At 43.1% G+C, this 20,299-nt stretch overlaps 1 protein-coding gene across 1 annotated transcript in view; it reads left to right on the top strand.

The window, feature by feature from the left end:
- LOC121826470 (NACHT, LRR and PYD domains-containing protein 1a-like) overlaps positions 1-16,632 on the top strand; it is a 265,206-nt gene extending 248,574 nt beyond the window's left edge. The window contains exons 6-14 of the mRNA XM_076542818.1: positions 506-595; positions 2,523-2,614; positions 3,759-3,921; positions 4,951-5,174; positions 7,793-8,055; positions 8,583-8,708; positions 9,550-9,691; positions 14,558-14,602; positions 15,031-16,632. Of these exons, the coding sequence (XP_076398933.1) occupies positions 506-595; positions 2,523-2,614; positions 3,759-3,921; positions 4,951-5,174; positions 7,793-8,055; positions 8,583-8,708; positions 9,550-9,691; positions 14,558-14,602; positions 15,031-15,323 (1,438 nt within the window). The 3' untranslated portion in view covers positions 15,324-16,632. The remainder of the gene's footprint in view (positions 1-505; positions 596-2,522; positions 2,615-3,758; positions 3,922-4,950; positions 5,175-7,792; positions 8,056-8,582; positions 8,709-9,549; positions 9,692-14,557; positions 14,603-15,030) is intronic.
- The last annotated feature ends 3,667 nt before the right edge of the window (positions 16,633-20,299 follow it).

Here is a 20,299-nt window from a genome sequence, read left to right as displayed (position 1 = left end):
AAGGAAAATGCTTCATTGCTTAGCACTAAAGGAAAGGGGGAGGGAGATGAGAATGGAACCAAGGCTCTTTCCCTCAAGGAGAATACCCGTGATCCCAGCACCTTGTGTTTACTTTGAAGAACTGCCCAGATAGGGAGCATGGGAATATGGCCATGACCTCCAGCTACTGAGATTGCTGATGACTACTCCGTGGCCCCTTGTTAATATGACTCCCCTCATCGATGGCCATGTTCCCTTCCCTAGGACAGTCTGTCTCCAATGACCGACCTGTGGGAAGGGGCTATAAATGTCAAGACCCTTATTTCAGCTCTGGAAAATTCCAAAGGTCCTCATCCTGGCTTCAAATTTCCCTGCACAATGACCAACCTTTGACCAACAATGACCAAGAATAATACGGCTCCTCACTGAATCCATCTATGAACAACAGAGCCCAGAATTCTGGACCATGAGACCTCATGATCCTGTGATGGATCTCAGAAGAAACATCCCCCTCTTGTGCTTACAGGCTGGACCAGGCCCCTCTTAGTGACCAGGTGATGATGAAGCTCAGGGCCCTGGAGGCAAAGAATCCACAGCTGCTCATTTCCAGCACATGGTAAGGAGTGGGCACAGAACTCCTATAGGTCAACACAGGCCCTATGTGGCTGGTCCAGAGCTGAGAGGTGGGAACAGGGTCCTGAGATGATGGAAAAGACAAACAGATCCAGAGATCCAGGAACTACAGCAACAAGAGTGAGATAGTGTGTGTGTGTGTGTGTGTGTGTGTGTGTGTGTGTGTGTGTGTGTGTGTGTAATAGTTGTATGACCTTAAGAAACAGAACCATATAACATGTCTTCTTAATTTCTTCAATTGGAAAAAAAAGAATATGAAAAGCTGATTTAGTGGTGAATCCTCTGGCACAGCAAGTGTGATAATAGTAGATAAGAGTAGCCAGCAGTGAACCCAGACCACTGGACAATGAAAATAGTCACCACACCAAGGAGAGAAAGACACAGACAGAAAGACTCTTAAGGAAAAAAAACCACAATGTGTATCACTGTCCCAACCCCAATACTCAGACACATGTGCACACACACATACACACACTTAGGAGGGTCAGCCACTCATTAAACAGACATTCCTGCAGATCTACTGTGTTTCATACACTATTTTGGGATCTGAGGGCACATCAGTGAACAAGGCAGGCATGACCTCAGTCTATCAGGGAGGAGACACTTGTTCCTCCACAGTCACATAATTGTACCTGGGAAGGATATTAGTGCAGTACTCATCTGTTTGATCTCATTGAAAGCTGAGGTGAACTCTCAAAGATGGGAAATGAGGGATGAAAAGAAGGAGAAAATTCCAGGCAGACATAGAGGTTCTAAGGAAGCAGAGAGAGCAGCACACATGGGGAAACCATGTGTGAGACCATCTGCTCTACCTCACTGTCATCTGGAAGCTCCACAGAAATGCAGGTTCTCAGGACCCACTCCATCCCTCCTGACTCAGAATCTCAGGTGGGGAAGCTTCCTTCAGTGAGCTTTCTGACTGAGCAGCCTGTACAGGTGACATTTGAGCATAGTGATTTGCAAGCCACTGGTCTAGAGGTCATTGAGCAGGAAAGGGTGACATAGGAGGATCCAGAGGTGAACAGAGACCACAGCAAGAACTATGACCCATCCTAAGAACCTTCTGTTTCTCCCCAGAGGAAATGAGAGGCTTTCTAGCACCTCGGCTATGAAGGGGCATCTCTACCCATTTTTTATGGTGGCTACCACATAGAAAATGAACTAGAAGGAACCAGATCAGAAGCAGGGATGCCTGCCAGAGGATGCTGCAGAGGTTCAGGACACTGCTCACTCCATACCGGGACAAGGATGGAGTCTGTAGAGGGGGAGAGTAGAGAACAGAAAAGAGATCTAGAAGGTACTGTCTAGGTGATTAGCATTGAGGGTGAGTGATTATTAGTTTGTATTGTGCAGTTATAACACAATGTCTGACACTGGGCACTTAACATAAAGAACTTAAGATTATTTCTTGCAGTTCTGGATACAGGGAAGGGTAAGGGCATGGACCCTGCATCTAGAAAAGCCCTTCTTCCTGTTCCATCCAACTGTGCAATTGGGAAGGCTGAGAGTGAGAGGCCAAGGTGGCTTTAGTGACAAGTCCTGTCAGGCCACAGGAATCTATGTCTGTGATGATAACATTAACTCCTTTGTTAAAGCAGAGCACTCATGATCTCACTGTGTCTTATCCTTCATCCCATCAGCACTGTGGCTTTGGGGATTATCCTTCCTATGTATGAACATTGGGATACACATTCAAACTAGAGCAAAGGAAGGGTTGATGTGATGATCCCAGTTCTGGGGTATGGACACCCAGGATAATGGGGGCATTCTTAGAGATACAACCCAGAAAAGAATCATAAGACTGAGTTCAAATTCAAATGCCTTAGATTTTATGTGGGCATATCATGTACACAACTCCCATTTCTCTGGTTTTTCCTGACATCTGAGGGAAAGAACTTGTCTGTGTGTAGGAAGCCACGTGTGATGGATCCTACGAAGAAGCGGGTTAGAGAAGAAATGGATGATAGCCCAAAATCACGTAAGCGACAGAGACTACAGTCAGGTATGTGATGAGTTCAGACTCAGCATCATGATTGCCAGATGAAGGGACATCTGTGAAAGGAAGTCATCATTTCTTTCTTTTTTAAATTCATTTTTTTATAATTTTAAACATGAGTATGAGTACTGTATTTAGATCATTTCTTTTCCTCTATCTGCCTACTTGTGACCTGCCTACAAACTCTCTCTCTCTAATTCATGAATTCTTCTTAAATATTATTATTAAATATATGTGTGAATACATACATGTATGCATATGTACATATTAATACAACCTGATGATCCCATTTGGTGTTGGTCATGTATGCATCTTTAAGGCTGACCATTTGGGATTGGATAACCTGTTATGGAGTTCTTTCTGAGGAGGACTGATTTTATTCCTCTATAGTAGCTGTTATCTGTGACTGGGGCCTTGTGAGATTTCCCCCCATCCACAGTATCATGACAACTGGTGTTGTCATTGTGCAGATCTTGTAGAGGCAGTGATATTGTTGAGATTTTATGGGTGCAACATCCCTGTCACATACAGAAGACATGATCTCAGATGTGCTGGAAATCATTTCTATCGCCCTGTCTTTGACATGGACCAGGACAGTTCTCCACAAAGAGCCCCACCCCTCTAAAGGTCTTCCGCTACTAGAACACAGAGGGAGGACTGCTTCCTTCTCTCCCAGCCTTGCGGGTTGGTGCTGCCCATCTTTCAAGTCTCTGGCTTACATCAGGCTCTGTACCAGGGCTTCCTGTCTTATTCTGAGCTCCTATGGCCTGGGAATCACCTCCCCATCCCTGATTATTCATCTATTCAGTTAGGTTCTTTTCACAACCTACCCATTGGAGACATGTTAGGAAAATTAACACTTATGGGCCAATAGGAAATGAAACACAACAGCTGGGTAGGGAGCAGATATTAGGGTTGTAGGATCACTCAGAAGGCAAGCAGTGGTAAGAAAACAATACAAAATGCAATGTATGTACTATATATAGTATATATAATATGCATATATAGTATGTCACACACACATACACACACACACACACACACACACATATATATATCATACACACAACCTGGAAACAGAGTTTAGCCTTGAGCCAGAACTAGGGAGGGCTGGGGAGACATAAAGTGACCAGTGTCTGGCTTCTTCTAGAGGAGGGGTGCTCACAACTTATACCACTAGAGACCTTCCATCCATCTCCACCGGACTCCGCAAGAGGTAAGCACCTGGAACCACTGGGGACTGAAGATGACTTCTGGGGCCCTACAGGACCTGTGGCTACTGAGGTGGTTGACAGTGAGAGGAACCTGTACCTGTGAGTGAGCTCTGCCTGGCAAAGGCTGACTTTCCCCAGCACACTTTCCACAAGGGATCCCCACAGATAACACCCACCTAGTCTCTACTGTGCCACCTACTCACCTCACCAAGACAGGTCACAAGGCCAGGAGTGGAATAAGAAGTGTGAGCTATTATAAAAATAGGGATCTTTATCATAAAAATATTTTCAAACATTTATAAAACAGGAGAGCACAAGAACTTCCCTGTCCAATTACTCAGCTCTAGCAACCATTTTTCCAAATTTGTTCAAATACTCACATTCATCCTCTGTCATCACTGTCACAGTATTGTGAGTCCAGGACATCAAGTGACTTCACACACAAACATTTCACTATGCCTCCCCCGTAGTTAAGACAGGACCTCGTCTTCCATAACAAGCACACCATTACCACATCAACAGAGCTGAAGGGAGTCCTTCATTCCATCTAAACAGTCTGTGCTATACTTTGCTTATTATCTGAATTATAATTTTTCTGCAGATTATTTTATTCATGATGTAAACAGCATCAGACCTCTCGTTATATTTCATTTCTCTTGTCTCTTAGATATCCTTAAATACATACTTCAGGAACATAGAGTCTAAAAACTGAAGATGTACCTCAGTGGTAGAGCCTCTGACTAGTGTCAAAAGTCCTAGCTTAATCCACAGAACTTTTCACACACATACACACACACACACACACACACACACACACACACACACACCTCTTTCATCACCACAGGAATATCTAACTACTCTAGGTATATGTTACCTGTAGGTTTGCATTAGATCACTCAGTACTCATAGGTCCATAAGATGGTGTTGACGTTGTTATCCCTATGTAGAGATGAGGAAACAGATTTGGGGGTTAGGTGACTTAGTCAGGGATCCACAAACAGCTAGAAGAGGAACCAGACCTCAGAGCCATCTGGCTGAAGTCTGCTGTGTCCCCAGCCCTGCACTGGGTCTGCACCCAGTAGAGGAGCAGAGCTAATGTTCACTGGTGTCTGCCTCTTCCTCTTCTAGAGTTCAGCTCCCTGTGCCTGGTTCCTACCACTGTCCCAACATAGGACTCCGCTTTGTGGTGACAAGGGCCGTGACCATCGAGATTGGATTCTGTTCCTGGAGCCAACACCTGGACAAGACTCCCTTGCAGCACAGTCACATGGTGGCTGGGCCTCTGTTTGACATCAAGGCTGAGCAGGGAGCTGTGGCTGCTGTGCACCTCCCTCATTTTGTGGCTCTCCAAGGTAACCAAGGGAAGCATAAGGAGTAGAGGGGTGGTAATGGGAGGTGTTGACAGGTCACATAGCAGACAGTAGAATGGTGGTGATGAGGAAAGGTCTCATGGCTTCCTTAGCAGGGCAGAGCAGGTTATGAAGGTGGACACTGAGATGTTTTGTTGTCCCTTCTCGTCTGATGTATCTTTTTTGAAGCACATGTCTCCCAGCCTACTGACCTTATTTCTGTTTTACCTGAAGGAGTCCCTGAGTGGAATCCAGCTCAGAGCAGAGGAAGATAGTGTTTGTTCATGGTGATAAAGATTATGAGTAGCTCCAAAAGTGATCTTAAGAGGGTAGATACAACAGCTGAAGAAGTCATAAAAAAATAAGGTAGAAATACAGACTGTTCCGGGTTATATAAGATCCATGAATAAAATGGTTCACTGAATGACCTCTCAGGATTCTTGCAGGATCTTTGACTTAGGCACATTGCCTGGCCTCAGCTGCTATCTGAAACTGTGTAGCATGACTCAGTGACCCACCAATGTAGCATCTTTCAACTCCCCAAAAAACAAAAAAACCTATAGTGATGACATTGCCAAGTTCTGTTGACAGTTTGAGATGTGGCCACCTTGGACCACAGCTGTATGATGTGCTGACCATGAGAAAAACTTCCTTGCATTTGCATTTGTGGAACAGGGAACACTATCACTTCAGGCTTTCTGCCTTTAAATGAATGTGGATCTTCACAAGATGAGTCTGTGAAGAGTGAGATTGTCCCTCGGGCCCCCTTTCCTGCTGTCACCTGCTGCAGCCTTCCCTTCAGTGACGCTGCTCTCTCACAGTTACAGCGGGTTGTGTAGAGTCATTCTGGATGTTTTCTGTTCTGAAACTCCTCCTGCCAAATTAGTCCCTTATGTTTAAACTCATCTTCACTCATATTCAGCGCATTAACACAATAAATCTAGACTATTGACAAAACTGTTGGATGAATGGATCCTTTCACAGTTCCCAATGGAGACCTTGCTGCTCTCTGCAACCTCATGACTGGCCTCCACTGCCTCTCTCAGCTTTCTTGTCTTCCTGCTTCCACCCAAATGTCCCCGTAAGCTCTGCTCTCAGCATGGAAGTGCTTTCCTAGTCCTGAGTACAAAACTCTTCACATTCCAGCCACAAACAGATCCAAAGCTGAAGAACCACATGATTTGGTTTATTACAACAAAAACCTGAATCCTGGTATCAATTTTCTGTCCAGGTTTACTTTACGTATAGCTCAAACAAAACACTTGACCAAAGAAACTTGGAAAAGAAGGATTTGCTTTGCCTCAGAGTTAAAGGAATAGTTACTCATGACATACAAGTCTGAGAACATAGAGCTTGTGTCACCTGGTAACCTATGTCAACAAAGTGAGCAGAATGCTTGTGCTCATGTGACCTTCTCCACTTTACACATTCCTGGGTCCTAGTCTATACAATGGTGCTACATACAGTGGATAGGTCTTCTCTACTCAATTGATCCAATCAAGACAATCTCCTCCCATCATCCCCTGAGGGCTGTATCCAAGTTGAATCTAGATTTCATCAAGTTCACATTTGACATTAACTATTCCAGAGATCCATCCAGCTTGTTCAGTGAACAAAGGTACCCTGGGTCTCTTTCATAATGTCAAAATTCTATTCTGTCAAGTGATCAGATTAACAGTGTATGTTATCATGGCCTGACTTTAGTGTTAATGGCTTGCTATTTCCTCTGATCTCCAGGCAAACTTTATTTATTAACATGCAAATAAAATATCACCGTCTTTCAGCATAAATAAAATATCACCACAGTCCTCTTTCATAACAGCAAAACTCTATTCTGCAACTAACAATTTAGAGAAAACTGCCAAACCCAAAACACAGAAGCTGGTGATGGCAGCCTCTCTAAGAACCTCCTGGTTGTGAAGTTTCTGACAGTAGCCTCTTTGGCTGTATTCTTTATAGCATCTTGGACGAGACCATGAAGAGCCTCCACTCCACTGTAAATGCTCCCCCATCAGCTAGACAAGGACCGAGGTTAAACTGCCTCCAGTGAGGGTCAGTCTACATGAGTCACCACTGGCAACAACTCACACTTACCCTCCCTGGCATGGTGATTGATAATGAGGAAACAGTTGATAGTTCTGCTGTGCTGTCATTGGACATTAATTAATAAAACTTAAATTTTGATCATAATTTTCCTCATGAACATCAAAAAATAAATACAAACTAAATGGAAATCATAACCAAAGCAACTTATAGAAGAAAGATTTTATAGGGACTCACAATTTCAGAGGCTGTGTCTGTGACAGGGAGCATGGCAGGGAGCATGGTAGAAAGCAGGCAAATTGGCACCGGAGCAGTAACTGAGAGCCTGTGCACAAGGAGGAGGGAGAGAAAGAAAACTGACAAAGGCAAGAGATTTTGAAACCTCAAAGACCACCAGTGATAAAGCTCCTCCAACCAGGCCACACCTTCTACTCCATCTCAAATAGTTCCACCAAATACAGGGGCCCATTCTCATTCAAACCACAACAATCTTCTAAATCATAGAGTGCTATTTTTCCAGCCTAGCATAGATCAATAGGAACATTAATTTTACATCTCTTGAATCTGTTCTTTTACAGAGGGACAGGTAGACATCTCCTGGTTCCATGTGGCCCACTTTCAAGAACATGGGATGGTCCTAGAAACCCCAACCAGGATAGAACAGCATTATGCAGTGCTGGAAAACCCAAACTTCTCCCCAATGGGAGTTCTAATGAGAATGATTCCTGCTTTTGGACACTTCATCCCCATCACTTCCATCACATTGATCTACTATTACCTCAATCTCAAGGATGTGACATTTCACCTTTACCTGGTCCCTAATGACTGCACCATTCGGAAGGTAACACTGAGGACCACAAAAGTGAGTCCAACGTGGGCTGAGAGAAAACTTGAGATGCAGCTAGTGAGCTCCTTGGAGAGATTCTTACTGGTAGTGGGGATACAGTTCTATAAAGGGAACCCGTGTGTGTGTGTGTGTGTGTGTGTGTGTGTGTGTGTGTGTGTGTGATTCTTCCCTCTTCTTGGCCCCCCTCACATTATCATTTCCCCCAAATGGCTTTGATGCCCATTTACTAATTCCTGCACAGCTTTCTATAGCCTCTTTCCACCCATCAGAAGGATGGGAATTCTCCATGCACAATCTGTAGCCAACACCCTTCTTCTGTGGCAGCATCCCTGTTCCCACAATGAATGTGACAGTGGCCAATAAGTCAATAATCTGTGTTGCAGAATACCAGATATAAGAGTGTCTAGGGTGTGTCAACACCCCACCCCACAAAAAAATCTACTAAATGATCATCTCACCTTATTCAGAACAGATTTGTGGGCCAGAAATCTAGATAAATCACTGTCTGCAATGTTCCCTAGGCCATTGATGATGAAGAAATGAAATTCCAATATGTTCAAATAAACAAGCCACCTCCAGTAGACTCTCTTTATATTGGTTCCCGATACATTGTGTCTGGTTCTGAGAAGCTGGAAATCATCCCGATGGTGAGCATCCAGGTGTCTGCTACTATTCAAGGTCGGATGGCAGGCTTGGGAAACCTGTGGGGCAGGTTACAAGGTTTTAACAGCAAACCGAGATTCAGGAGAAAACAATTGGGATATGGGATGATCAAGAATACATCCAAGTTAGGCAGAAAGCAACTTAAGGGACTGAACAGGAATACAGAAGGCCTGGAGAATTGAGAAATTAGATTCAATATGGCAGAAAGAAGGGCCCAGCATAACATGGAATAGAGAGCAAGCCCTGGCTGAGGCTGTGTGAACAGGACTTTCAGGATGAGCTCTCACTCATCCTTAGGTGTTAGCATTTGAATCTAAAAGGCCTCCTACAGGTGTAAATGTTTAAATACTTGCTCCCCAGACAGTGGTAGGATTTTGAGAGTTTGTGGAAACAAATATGTGAGGCCTGGCCATTAGAAATCGATCATTAGTGTTAGGCACTGAGGGTTGTAGCATGCCCTGCTCCAACCTCATGGTATTATTTGCTCATCCCCTGGGATATTATGAGCCCTGCCATAATCTCCTGCCACCAAGAATGGAGCTCCAGCTTACATGAATTTCCCACCATGAAACTAAACAAGATAAACCCTTCCTCAAGTTGCTTCCTGTGAGGTTTTTGTCAGTGATGAGAAAAGAAACAGCAAGATGGGGTCCTAGCTGGGTCCTTAACCTTCTGAATGTGTGTTCAAAGGCTGTGGGTTACCTCAGTACAAAGACAGCCAGTGTCTGATGTGGTGTGCAAGATCAAGAAAGTATGGGGGTGGGGACAGCTCTCCTTCACAGGACGAGTAGTTCATTCTCACACAGTAATTCTTTCTCTCTTCAGGAACTAGAGCTGTGCTACCGGAGCCCTGGAGAATCCCAGCTCTTCTCTGAGATCTATGCTGGCCACATGGCTTCAGGGATTAAGCTGCAAATCAGAGACAAGAAGCATATGAATCTCATATGGGAAGCCTTGTTGAAACCAGGTAAAATTAGTTTAAGTCCAGATACTCCAAAGGTTGAAGAAAGGCAATGAGTGGTGAAAGGTATATTGTCATTAATTCCTGGTGTCATGAAATAGTGAGATTAGTTATGTGTCTTTTGCTAGATCCAAAACAGGTGATCTGACCACAGTTTAAACTATGACGCTGTGTTAGTCAGCTGTTCCCCATTGTGAGAAACTATGTGAGAAAACAACTTAAAAATAGAATGGTTTGTATTGATTCATGATCTTAGAACCAAATTTCAGTTCATGGTCAGCTGCCTCCATCTCTTTGAGACTGAGGAGAGACAGGATATCATTGAGTCGAGCTTGTGAGAGAGGAAGCCGTTTGCCTGGTAGGTCTGAAGTATGGAGGGGAGAGGCAGTTAGAGTGAGAGGGAGGAAGGAGAAGAAGGGGAAGAGAGGGGGAGAAAAGGGAGAGGAGAGGAGAGGAAAAGAGAGGAGAAGAGAGGAAGGAAAGGAATGAAGTCCTTGCAAGATGTTCTCTTCCAGGACATCCCTCTAGTGCCCTGCTTCTTCCAATTGACACTCATATAGTTTCCATTCTCAGTACTCACATTAATAACTGCATTAGTGTATGGTTTCATTCATATTCACAGCCCTCAGGACCAGTCACCTTTGAATACGGATTCATGACTAATCCTTCAACACATCTGCATTATCATGGAACACATCATATCCAAATTACCACACACCCTAAAGCCCCATTTTCTCAGTCCTCTGTCCTGATTTCCTCCCCCATTACTCTTGAAATGACAGACTTTGAGATGTACAAATCATCTGGTACCAGTTCACGTAATATCTCAGCTTTAAAATGTAGGGAATTTTGCTAATAGGAGATACTCAATCTCAAATCCTTACAAAATTTTAAATGAATTTTGTGTTTTGACAATTTTATACATATGTACAATGCTTTCTAGTAACTCCACCCTAAACATACATTCTTATCTCCCTCCTACTCCTGCCAGCCCCTCCACTTTAATACAAATTTCTTCCCCACATTCAAAAAGTCTTGCCTTGTGTCCCTCAGAGTTTAATTGGGACCATCTGTGTGTGCATGGGTTTTACAGTAAAAACCTAGTGAGCTCAAAATCAGGGATACAGATGGATTGTATACCTCCCTTGTGCCCATCATCTACTATTTGTCAATACTTTAGTAGTAAGTGGTACTCTCCCTGGGTGCTGATTCCCCATGTCTAACTGACTGATGGGCAGGCTCTACTTGTGTGGGTCCAGAGACAGTAGGTGCAGGTGATATGAGTTCATGATGGCTCTGGTCATGTCAAGCTTAGAGGACAGCACATCACAGTCCTTCTCCATATCTTCTGTTTCTACATTCTTTCCACTTACTTTTCCACAATGTTCCTAGAGCCTTAAAAGTGTGGTATAAGGCCGGGCGGTGGTGGCGCACGCCTTTAATCCCAGCACTCGGGAGGCAGAGCCAGGCGGATCTCTGTGAGTTCGAGGCCAGCCTGGGCTACCAAGTGAGTCCCAGGAAAGGCGCAAAGCTACACAGAGAAACCCTGTCTCGAAACCCCCCCCCCCAAAAAAAAAAAAAAAAAAAGTGTGGTATAAATACCTACTTATAGGGATGAGTACTCAACCATGCCTTATTCTCAGTATCCTACATAGCTGTAGGTATCTACACTAACCTCCATTCACAGCAAAGAGAGGCTTTTCTGATAAAGGCTGAAAGTAGCCTTTGTCTGCTGTATAAATACTGATATTTAAAAGGGCATTGATACTTCGTCTGCCTAAGCATCAATACTAGCTTCTCTCAAGGGACTAAGACCTCCACAGATATGGGTTTGCTTGTTTTACTAACTCTATAGTGCTAGCGATGGATTCTATCTTGAGGAGTGGGACTGCAATTTAATTGGGAGCTACAGGTTGCTCTCATCATATATGTGCCACTGTTGCAGCTGTGGGACCATCTTTCCTGAAGGTTTTTTAAAGATCATAGAGTACAGAGCTGGGTTAGCTGTTGTTGATGACTTTCCTTCTTCAGCAGCCTACATAACACTGTGAAACCTTAGCAACAGCAAGGAAGCTTCCCACACAGTTCCAGCTTCAATTATCTATACCACGTATCCATGATGTATGGTGTCTTCAGCCGTAAGGCCTTATCCACCAGTTCTGATGGGGAACAAAGAAGAATGACATGCACCTGTATTGTCTTGGGAACCTCCAGGGCCCCCCTGACCAACAGCTCCTATGGAGATATCTCACTCCTGGAACTGGGTTTTTGTTTTGAAACTCACTGCTGCTAAGACCTCCCATTTCAAGCACTGTAGTCCTGAATTCAAATTCTTCTGTGCTTTTTATATTGGGTTACCAAAGACAGGTTTCCTTCTAACTTTTAAATGCTGTCTTCATTTTTATTACAACATCCCACCATCTTCCTTATCTCCTCCATCCCCCACCCCACTTCTTGTTTGACCATTTCTGACCCCAGCATTCCCTCTCTTCTCTCATGTTACCTCTACCCTCATGACACTTCTGCCCTCCTTTCCCCCCTTAGGCCCTGCCCCATTTCTAGTGTTCTGGTTACCAGGGCACACCATGTTAACACCACAAAACTAAAGACTCCAGGACAGAAATCAATGTGATAGATATGGTGTTTTCTTTCTGGGCCTGGGTTATCTTGCTCGATATTTTTCCTATTTTGTATGCTTACCTTTCATAATGTCATTTTCTTCACACCTGAAAAAATTTCCATAGTATACATGTGCCACATGTTCATCTGTTGATGGACATCTAGGCTGATTGCCTTTCCTAGCTACTATGAACAGGACATGATTGAGTGAGCATAGTTGTGCAAATATCTTCATAGTAGGATATAAATTCCCTTAGATATATTACTGGGAATGGTAAGGCTGGGTTTCGTGGTAGTTCTAGTTCTTAAGAAGCCTCCAGGTTGACTTCCACAGTGGCTGCACTAGTTTGCACTCCCATAGGCAGTGTATAAGTGTTCTTCTTTCCCCACATCCACTCCAGCACTTGCTATCATTTGTAGCCTCAATATTGGACATTCTCAAGAAATGAAATGGAATTGTAAGTAATTTAACCTACCCTTCCCTAATAGCTAAGTGTTTCCTAACCTGTGTGTTTTTTCCTTTGAAAATTCTTTGGTTTTTTCTTATGGCCTACTTTGTTGTTGGGTTATTTCGTTGGAATTTGGCTTTTGAGTTCCACATATATACTAGTTCCTAATCTTCTGTCAGATCTTAGCTGGGAAATCGTTTCTCCCATTCTTGGCTGCATCTTCACTCAAATAAGTTTCCTTTGCTATGCAAAACTTTTTTTATTGTCGTGAGATTTGATTTAGCAATTGTTGGTTTCATTTCCTTATTCACACAGTCCTTCCTTATGCTGCTATGTTGAAATGTTCTCCCTACATTTTTCTCTGCCTGGCTCAGGGTATTAGGTCTCACATTGAGGTCTTTGGTTATTTGGAGTTGATTTCTAAAGGAGAGGTATAGGCACCTGGTTTAGTTTTTTCCATGTGTTGCTCTCTAGGTTTTCCTGTATGATTTGTTGAACAGGCTGTCTTTTCTCATGAGTATATTTTTGGTTTCTTTGTCAAAAGCCAGGTGGCTGTGGTTGTGAGACTTTTGTCTAGGCCCTCTATTCTATTCCGATGACCTTGGAGTTTTTTGTGCACACCATGCTGCTATATTTACCGTGGCTGCAGTATTAATTTGAAATCATGTGTGCTGACACTTTCCACAATAGTGTTTTTATTTAGGATGACCTTGGGTGTTCACACACAACTTAGAGTTGATCCTTGGCTGATAGAAACAATGTTGCTACTTTTATTTATATTAAGCCAACCTCTTCCACGTGTTTTTTCTTAATTCTTTCTTCAGGACTCATTAGGGTCTATATCCTTACATATGAGAAAGTATTCTAATACTAGAAGATTATAATCATGGTTCTCTTGTGTCTACAATCTTACATTTTAGTTTTTAAATTCATTGTCATTCAGGGATTTTGTTCATTAGATGCTACAGTTTATCTACAAGTCAGGATGCCCCAAGACGGTCCAGCTAGCACGAAGTGGAAGCACTATTATCCTTCCTTCATACAAACAGAACCAGGGATTCCAATACTATAAACTGGGTCCTTGGGATGACTTCTCTAAACTCTTAGAGCACAGTGAATTTAGGGTCTTCTCACACTCTTGGGGCTTCTACATGAGCTGAAATCTATTAACCTCCCTCACTTTTTGCTAAAATCAACTCACTGTTCCCATGTGCTCAGTCTTTCATTGTATTGATTCAGCCATCAAATCAAGAACACACGTTTGTGGCATGTGAGCATACAAGGTCAAACAAGGTCAAGAAAATAGTTTTCTACCAGAGTTAGATGTAAAAAAATTTAAACCAGGCCGGGTGGTGATGGCGCACGCCTTTAATCCTAGCACTCAGGAGGCAGAGCCAGGCAGATCTCTTTGAGTTCAAGGCCAGCCTGGTCTACAGAGCAAGATCCAGGACAGGAACCAAAACTACACAGAGAAACCCTGTCTCAAAACAAACAAACAAAATTTTTAAGCCAACCAGTAAGAGATTTGGGTAGTTCTCCACATGAAATTTATTATAAGATAAAATTGAAGCTGTGATCCTGTGGGAGAAATTATCTATTGCTCACTCACATGCCCTCTCTCTCTATGACAATAGGCTCAGGACCTAAGATTCCCTGCACACCTGAGGAAATATTCACCTTCTAGAATATATCAGAATTTCTGTAGTTCTTTCTCAAAATCTCAGGCGTGGATGGGAGTTTCAAGAGTGCACTGAGTATTGCTGACAGTCACCATTACAGATGCATCATCTCTCCTTTCTTCCAGGGGACCTCAGACCTGCACCACCCATGATCCCTGCAGCCCACAAAGGTCAGTAACAGGTATAAGGAGTCCAGAGGAGCCAACAGTGTTCCACTGGTAGATCATCTGATTCTTGAAAGAAGGGCAGTGAGAAAGGAGAGAACCTCTCCTTGTAAATTTCACCAGGATCGGTAGAAAGAGGTGCATACCCAAGGCAGAGTTGCTCCCATGCACCTTGTTGCTTCCCATGGAGACAATAACTCCACCTACTCCTAACCTGAACACCCCAGGAAGAACCCTTCCCCCTGATCAGGTCATTGTCAGACTAGTAACTGGTTTCAGGAAGGTAAAGATATTCTTCAAATGACCTTCCAGAGGAAGGAGGGACCCAGGGGGGACAGATGAAGTAGGTGAAAAGAACAAGAAGTGGGCAGCCAGTGGGAGAGCCCATGGAGGAGCCTTTCTTCTCTCAGTACCAGTCTCATCTTCACCCCTAGATGCTGCTGCCTCACTACACTTCCTGGACCAGCATCGGGAGCAGCTGGTGGCCCGAGTGACATCAGTGGACCCTGTCTTGGACAAGCTGCATGATGCTGTGCTGAGTGAAGAGGAGTATGAGGCGGTGCGGGCTGAGGCCACCAACCAAGACAAGATGAGGAAGCTCTTCAGCCTCAGTCGGTCCTGGACCAGGGCCTGCAAAGACCGAGTCTACCGAGCTCTGAAGGAGACCCATTCTCACCTGATCATGGACCTCTATGAGAAGTCAGGTGGTGTCTCTGAGGAATCCTGACATCTTAATAGCTGAGGAGTGAGCACTCTCACTTGAGTCCTGGGTCTGCCTGACCTTCCTTTGGCACTTGGTTTCCTCATCTATAAAGGCCACCAGTGTTGCCTTTCAAATGGCAATGTTTCCAGGACACCTCTTAGGGACCCAGATGTTCCCTCCTGGCCTTTGCCAGCCAGATGTTTACATTGGGTGAGCATCTCAGTAAATGTCCAGTGGAGCCAGCAAGTCTATACAGGCCTTGTCCAGCTACTTTATGGTGTGAGTGGCCAGCCTTGAGGCCATCTGACCCCCGATAATTCAAACTGTCCTGGAGAGCATGGGAATGGAGACAAGGAGATGATACTTTTCCCTGAAAAGTGAATGTTATAATGGCATTCCTGCTGAGCTGCACCTGGCCTGGCTCCAGAGAGTAGCACCTAGCCCTAATCCATCTTTTGCTTAGCAGACACCTTTGGTTTCCCTTGTTGCCCTCCATGTGAATCCTGTTTCCCAAGGATAAAAAGGCCTATGCAAAACATGGTTCAGGAAAATCAGAAGACCATGGTACCCGAGAAATCTAGGAATTTGCACTTGGCATTGTATTGTTGGGAGCCCCTTTCAGGTTGTTTTGAGCATATGGAAATTAACTGGCTAAACTGTTTTGGAGAGAAATAAAACTGCCCTAGGCAAAGGGATAGTGCTTTAGTCCTTTGAGGCTGAACCCCCCTGCAGCCATGAAAGGCTAGATTCATTCTTAAGATGCCTCTCAGTCTTCATTTCACAGACCCTCGTAAACCCACACACCCATGTCATGACCACACAGTTACAGAATATCATATTGAAAGACCCTAACCCTTCAGGCTTACACCCCTCAAGCCCCAGGAGAATGAGGAACTAAAAAGCTAGTTCCAAGGGCAAACTGACTCAGCCATTATTCAACCACCCTTACCACAATGTATGGAGATTTCTGTTAAGATATGTTGCTCAACTGTGATTGGGATAATTGCAAGTGTTCCAGGAAAGACCACTGTAACCTTTGTGTAACCTTCACTCCCACCCTGATACCCCCCAGAGGTTCCGGGGAAAATTGTGCATGTGGACATGATTGTACCTACCCTGTGATTAGGCCATAATCTTGTGAAAGTAGCCCCTAGACATGAACCAACAGGAACAAAATTGCATGGGAATTGTAATCATATGACTTTTGTGGGTTTTCCTTTTCCTTTAAAAGTACCTATGTGGCTGCAGTACGGTGGGACTCTTGCTCTTGGGAGGAGAGTAGCCGGACTGTACAGCCACATTAATAAACCTCTTGCTGTTTGCATCAACTGGACCGGAGTCTGGGTTCTTGGGGCGCCCACCTGAGAAGGTAGTGCCCTGGGTCTGGGGTCTATCAATATGAATAAGAAAGGTAGGGGGCTTCTCAAACATTTCCCACCCTCAAACACTTTATCCCAAATAATTTCCATATAACTCTGGGTATGTAGATATATAAGTATATAAATCAATGTTTTTACTAAAATTAAATCTTAAAGAAATTTGTTACAAACAACTCTTTGTTGTAATATAATGTTTACCATTTGTTAAAAATGACAGCAAATTTGCAAACTACTGAAATGCCTGTTTTTGTTTATGTTTGGCATAAGGAATTAAATCTTGATGGAATATTTGATACTGTAGACATTGGGAATCTTCAGTGTTTTTCAGAGTTGGTGGATATTTTACATTTCTGGTACTTTACACAGATGTGCAGTGTGTATTCCAGAAGCTGGTAGAAATTCTATTCTAATCCCAAGCCAAAATTTACTTACAATCTCTTTATATAACTCAAGTCAGCAACTCAAAACACCAACTTGTAAAATGGAATGTCCTCACATAATGCAGTTCAAAGATATACTAACTTGATTCTTACATCCTAGATAATGAAAATGGGAATATATTTAAATCTTTACACTCCAAAATTAAGGTATCATGTTTCTATGAGAATAGAAAATCCCATATGTACAGGGAAAATGCTGTAAGCAGAGCCTAGACTCTGAACCAAGGTGTTTCAGGAGCATCATAGGGGTTGTATGGTGCTCGGGCTCAATCAGTGCAGAATACTCATTCTGTGTGCTTAGAACTACAGGTGTGAGGAAATCATATGGTACACACTGCAGACACACCTCAGACACAGTGCACATTTGAATTAATCTTGGCCACTGAATGTGCACAAACCTGTTGTTCTTGTCAACATTTCCCAATCACACATTTAGTTCCGTCATCCCATATGGAGGTGGGATTCACAGCTTGAGAAACTCATGTACAGTGGTAGAATGGTGGTGAACAGAAGGCTTGGCGGCTAAGAGCTGCTCCTGCAGAAGATCGGAGTTCTACTCCCAGAACCCACATCAGGCAGCTCAAACCCGTAACACCAACTCCATGTGGAGGAATTCATGGCACTCACACACAGGTGCACACTCAAATACACACACACAGAAACACACAAATATGTACACAAGTGGGCACACACAAGCACACAAATAATTTTTTTTAATTTGTATAAAACAGTGACACAGTTGGATTCCTCTCTCCTGCTCACCCATCTACCAGAGTAGGACTTGAGACGTGGTGAGGCTGTGTGTTTGCCAAAAGGGTAGACATGCTAGTCTCTATCCCCAGGCCACCCAGTTTCTTTCTGGACCAAGCTCATACTCCCCTCCCAGTCAGGCCCATGACCAAAGCCATTAGCCTGGCTTCTCAGTGCCTCCCCTCTCCTCCTCTGGGCTCTGCAGGTGTGCTAGCTCTGACTGTGGGAAGCTCTGAAGCCCTCCTTTTTCTCTCTTGGAACACAGTGTTTTCCTTATTCTAACTCATGCCCTGCACTGTGTCACAGGCAGGTGGCTTCTCCCCAGACACCTTACCCAGAATCTTCTAGGGTTTTATTTGACAAGAGATAATTCCAAGTTTTGACCTCCCTTTCTGCTATATTTATTTCATCAGAAGTTTAGAAATAACTTAAAACTGAACGAATTGAGTAATTACAAGTGAAGTCAAGGTTCTGTTTGTTTGTTTGCATGTTAGCTTGTTTTTTGAGACAGGGTTTCTCTGTGTATCCCTGTTTCTCCGAGAACTCACTCTGTAGACCAGGCTGGCCTCAAACTCAGAGATCTGGCTGTCTCTCCCTCCTGAGAGATGTGATTAAAAGCCTATGTCACTACACCCAGCCTGAAGTCAAGGTTCTTAAATGTGTATGACAGATGAAAACACAGGGCTTATTTGTAAGTAAGTGAAAATGCTAAAAAAAAAAAATCAATAGCTAAATATCAATTTCTAGGTAGCCCATGCCTCCTTACTGATGCGGTTAGGATGTTCTGAGAAAAAAAAAGCCCTGATAGGACAGATTCTGTGTCAGGCAGAGAGACATAGTCTCTATAACCGAGTCTTCAACTTGGCTCCTCTGGAGGACATGTCATCTGGACAGTGGCAAAGGTTTTGTTTCTTCGGTCACATACTGGCACATTCACAGGGAAAGTAGTTAGAGAATAGAATATCTCAGTATTAATTTTCCTTCCGAGAAATGTTACGATGCCCTTTCTGTGCTGGACATCTCAAGATGTGATCTGTGCAGTCTGCACAGCTGTTATCATTTTACAAACACAGTGTGGTGTCACTAAGAGACTCCTGAACCTACAGTAAGTTTTAGATCCTTTAATAAGTCTGAAAGGGACAATAAGTATTTAGAAATAGACTTTAGAATACACTTTAATCCAACAGGAGCTAGTGATTTGAGAAAAATGTGTTTTATATAATGAAGAAGAGTTTATTGACATGTCTACATCTTTTGTGTTAATGATAATTAAGCACAATCATAAGGGTAAAACTCTGAAAACTGAACTTTAAGATGACTAAGGGTTCATCCTTTTTAAATGTCCTATAGTCCGTAGCTTTCATAAGAAAAATTTATGTAACATTAGGTTTTAAAATGGCAACTATCGGCTCAAGTAGCAGTCTGGTCAGGGAACAGCTTTTCTTATTTTTTAACTGAAAATACCCTTTAATAAAGACTTTTTTTGGATCAAGTTACCAGCTGTGGCTTAGCTGTCAATAAAGTGAGTTTTTCAATGTGACCTGATACCAATAGTCACAACAAGTGCTGAGGGAACTTGCTTCTTTGCTTGAAGTAGGGATCGGGGGTTGGCTGTGTTTTCATTTTGCCTGGTCCTTCCTTACATTGTTAGGATATTTTATTTAGCATTTTGTGTCTTCCAGGAGAAACATTACAAAATTAAAAACTATAGTCCTTGGTTCTTGACACCTTAAATGGTCTACTTTCTTTTTTAGCCAAAAACATGTTTATTTTTCAGTCCATATTTATATATCAAATCTATTTATTCCTAAATTATCAGGATTAGACTAGGAAACTGGATGTATTTCTTCAAAGTGTTTCCCTTTGACAGAAACTTCATTTTATAGAATCTAAACATTAACAGTTTGAAAAAAAAAAAAAACAGGCTCTAACAAAACTCAAGGAAACCCATTGCTACTTCAGTCCTTGTTCACCAGGAAGCAGCGTTGTTACATTGTTTCCATTTAGTAAAATCTGATGTAATTTTGTATCCTTCTTCCTTCTGGTGTAATTTCAAACTGTGACATCTTCTAACAGCATATTGACAACGCCATCCAATCCTAGAAGTGTACCAACAATTTTCTTATCACTCTTTGTCACAGTGTGAACTCTTAATCATATACACTTGTACATAAATAATGAAGGAACTACCACAGGTTCTTGGTCATGTTAGCCGCCATGGCTGTGCAGGAATTATGTTTTACTTTAACACATGTACAGTGCTTCCTTCAAGGAAGCCATGCTTGGTCTGGGATGTGTATAATCTGGTAAGTGAGCCCAGACCTCTGAATTCTTGTCACCTCCATCTTACAACAAGCCCAAATGTGGCTGTCCAACATGCCAGACTGTGGCAAAACAAGCTAACCTTCCCATGGTGAACAATGTTGGCTCA

Source organism: Peromyscus maniculatus, chromosome 8, assembly GCF_049852395.1.
Source record: "Peromyscus maniculatus bairdii isolate BWxNUB_F1_BW_parent chromosome 8, HU_Pman_BW_mat_3.1, whole genome shotgun sequence".
NCBI lineage: Eukaryota > Metazoa > Chordata > Mammalia > Rodentia > Cricetidae > Peromyscus > Peromyscus maniculatus.
The sequence above is the reverse complement of the archived record's forward strand: the minus strand, read 5'-3'. Positions and strand labels throughout refer to the sequence as shown.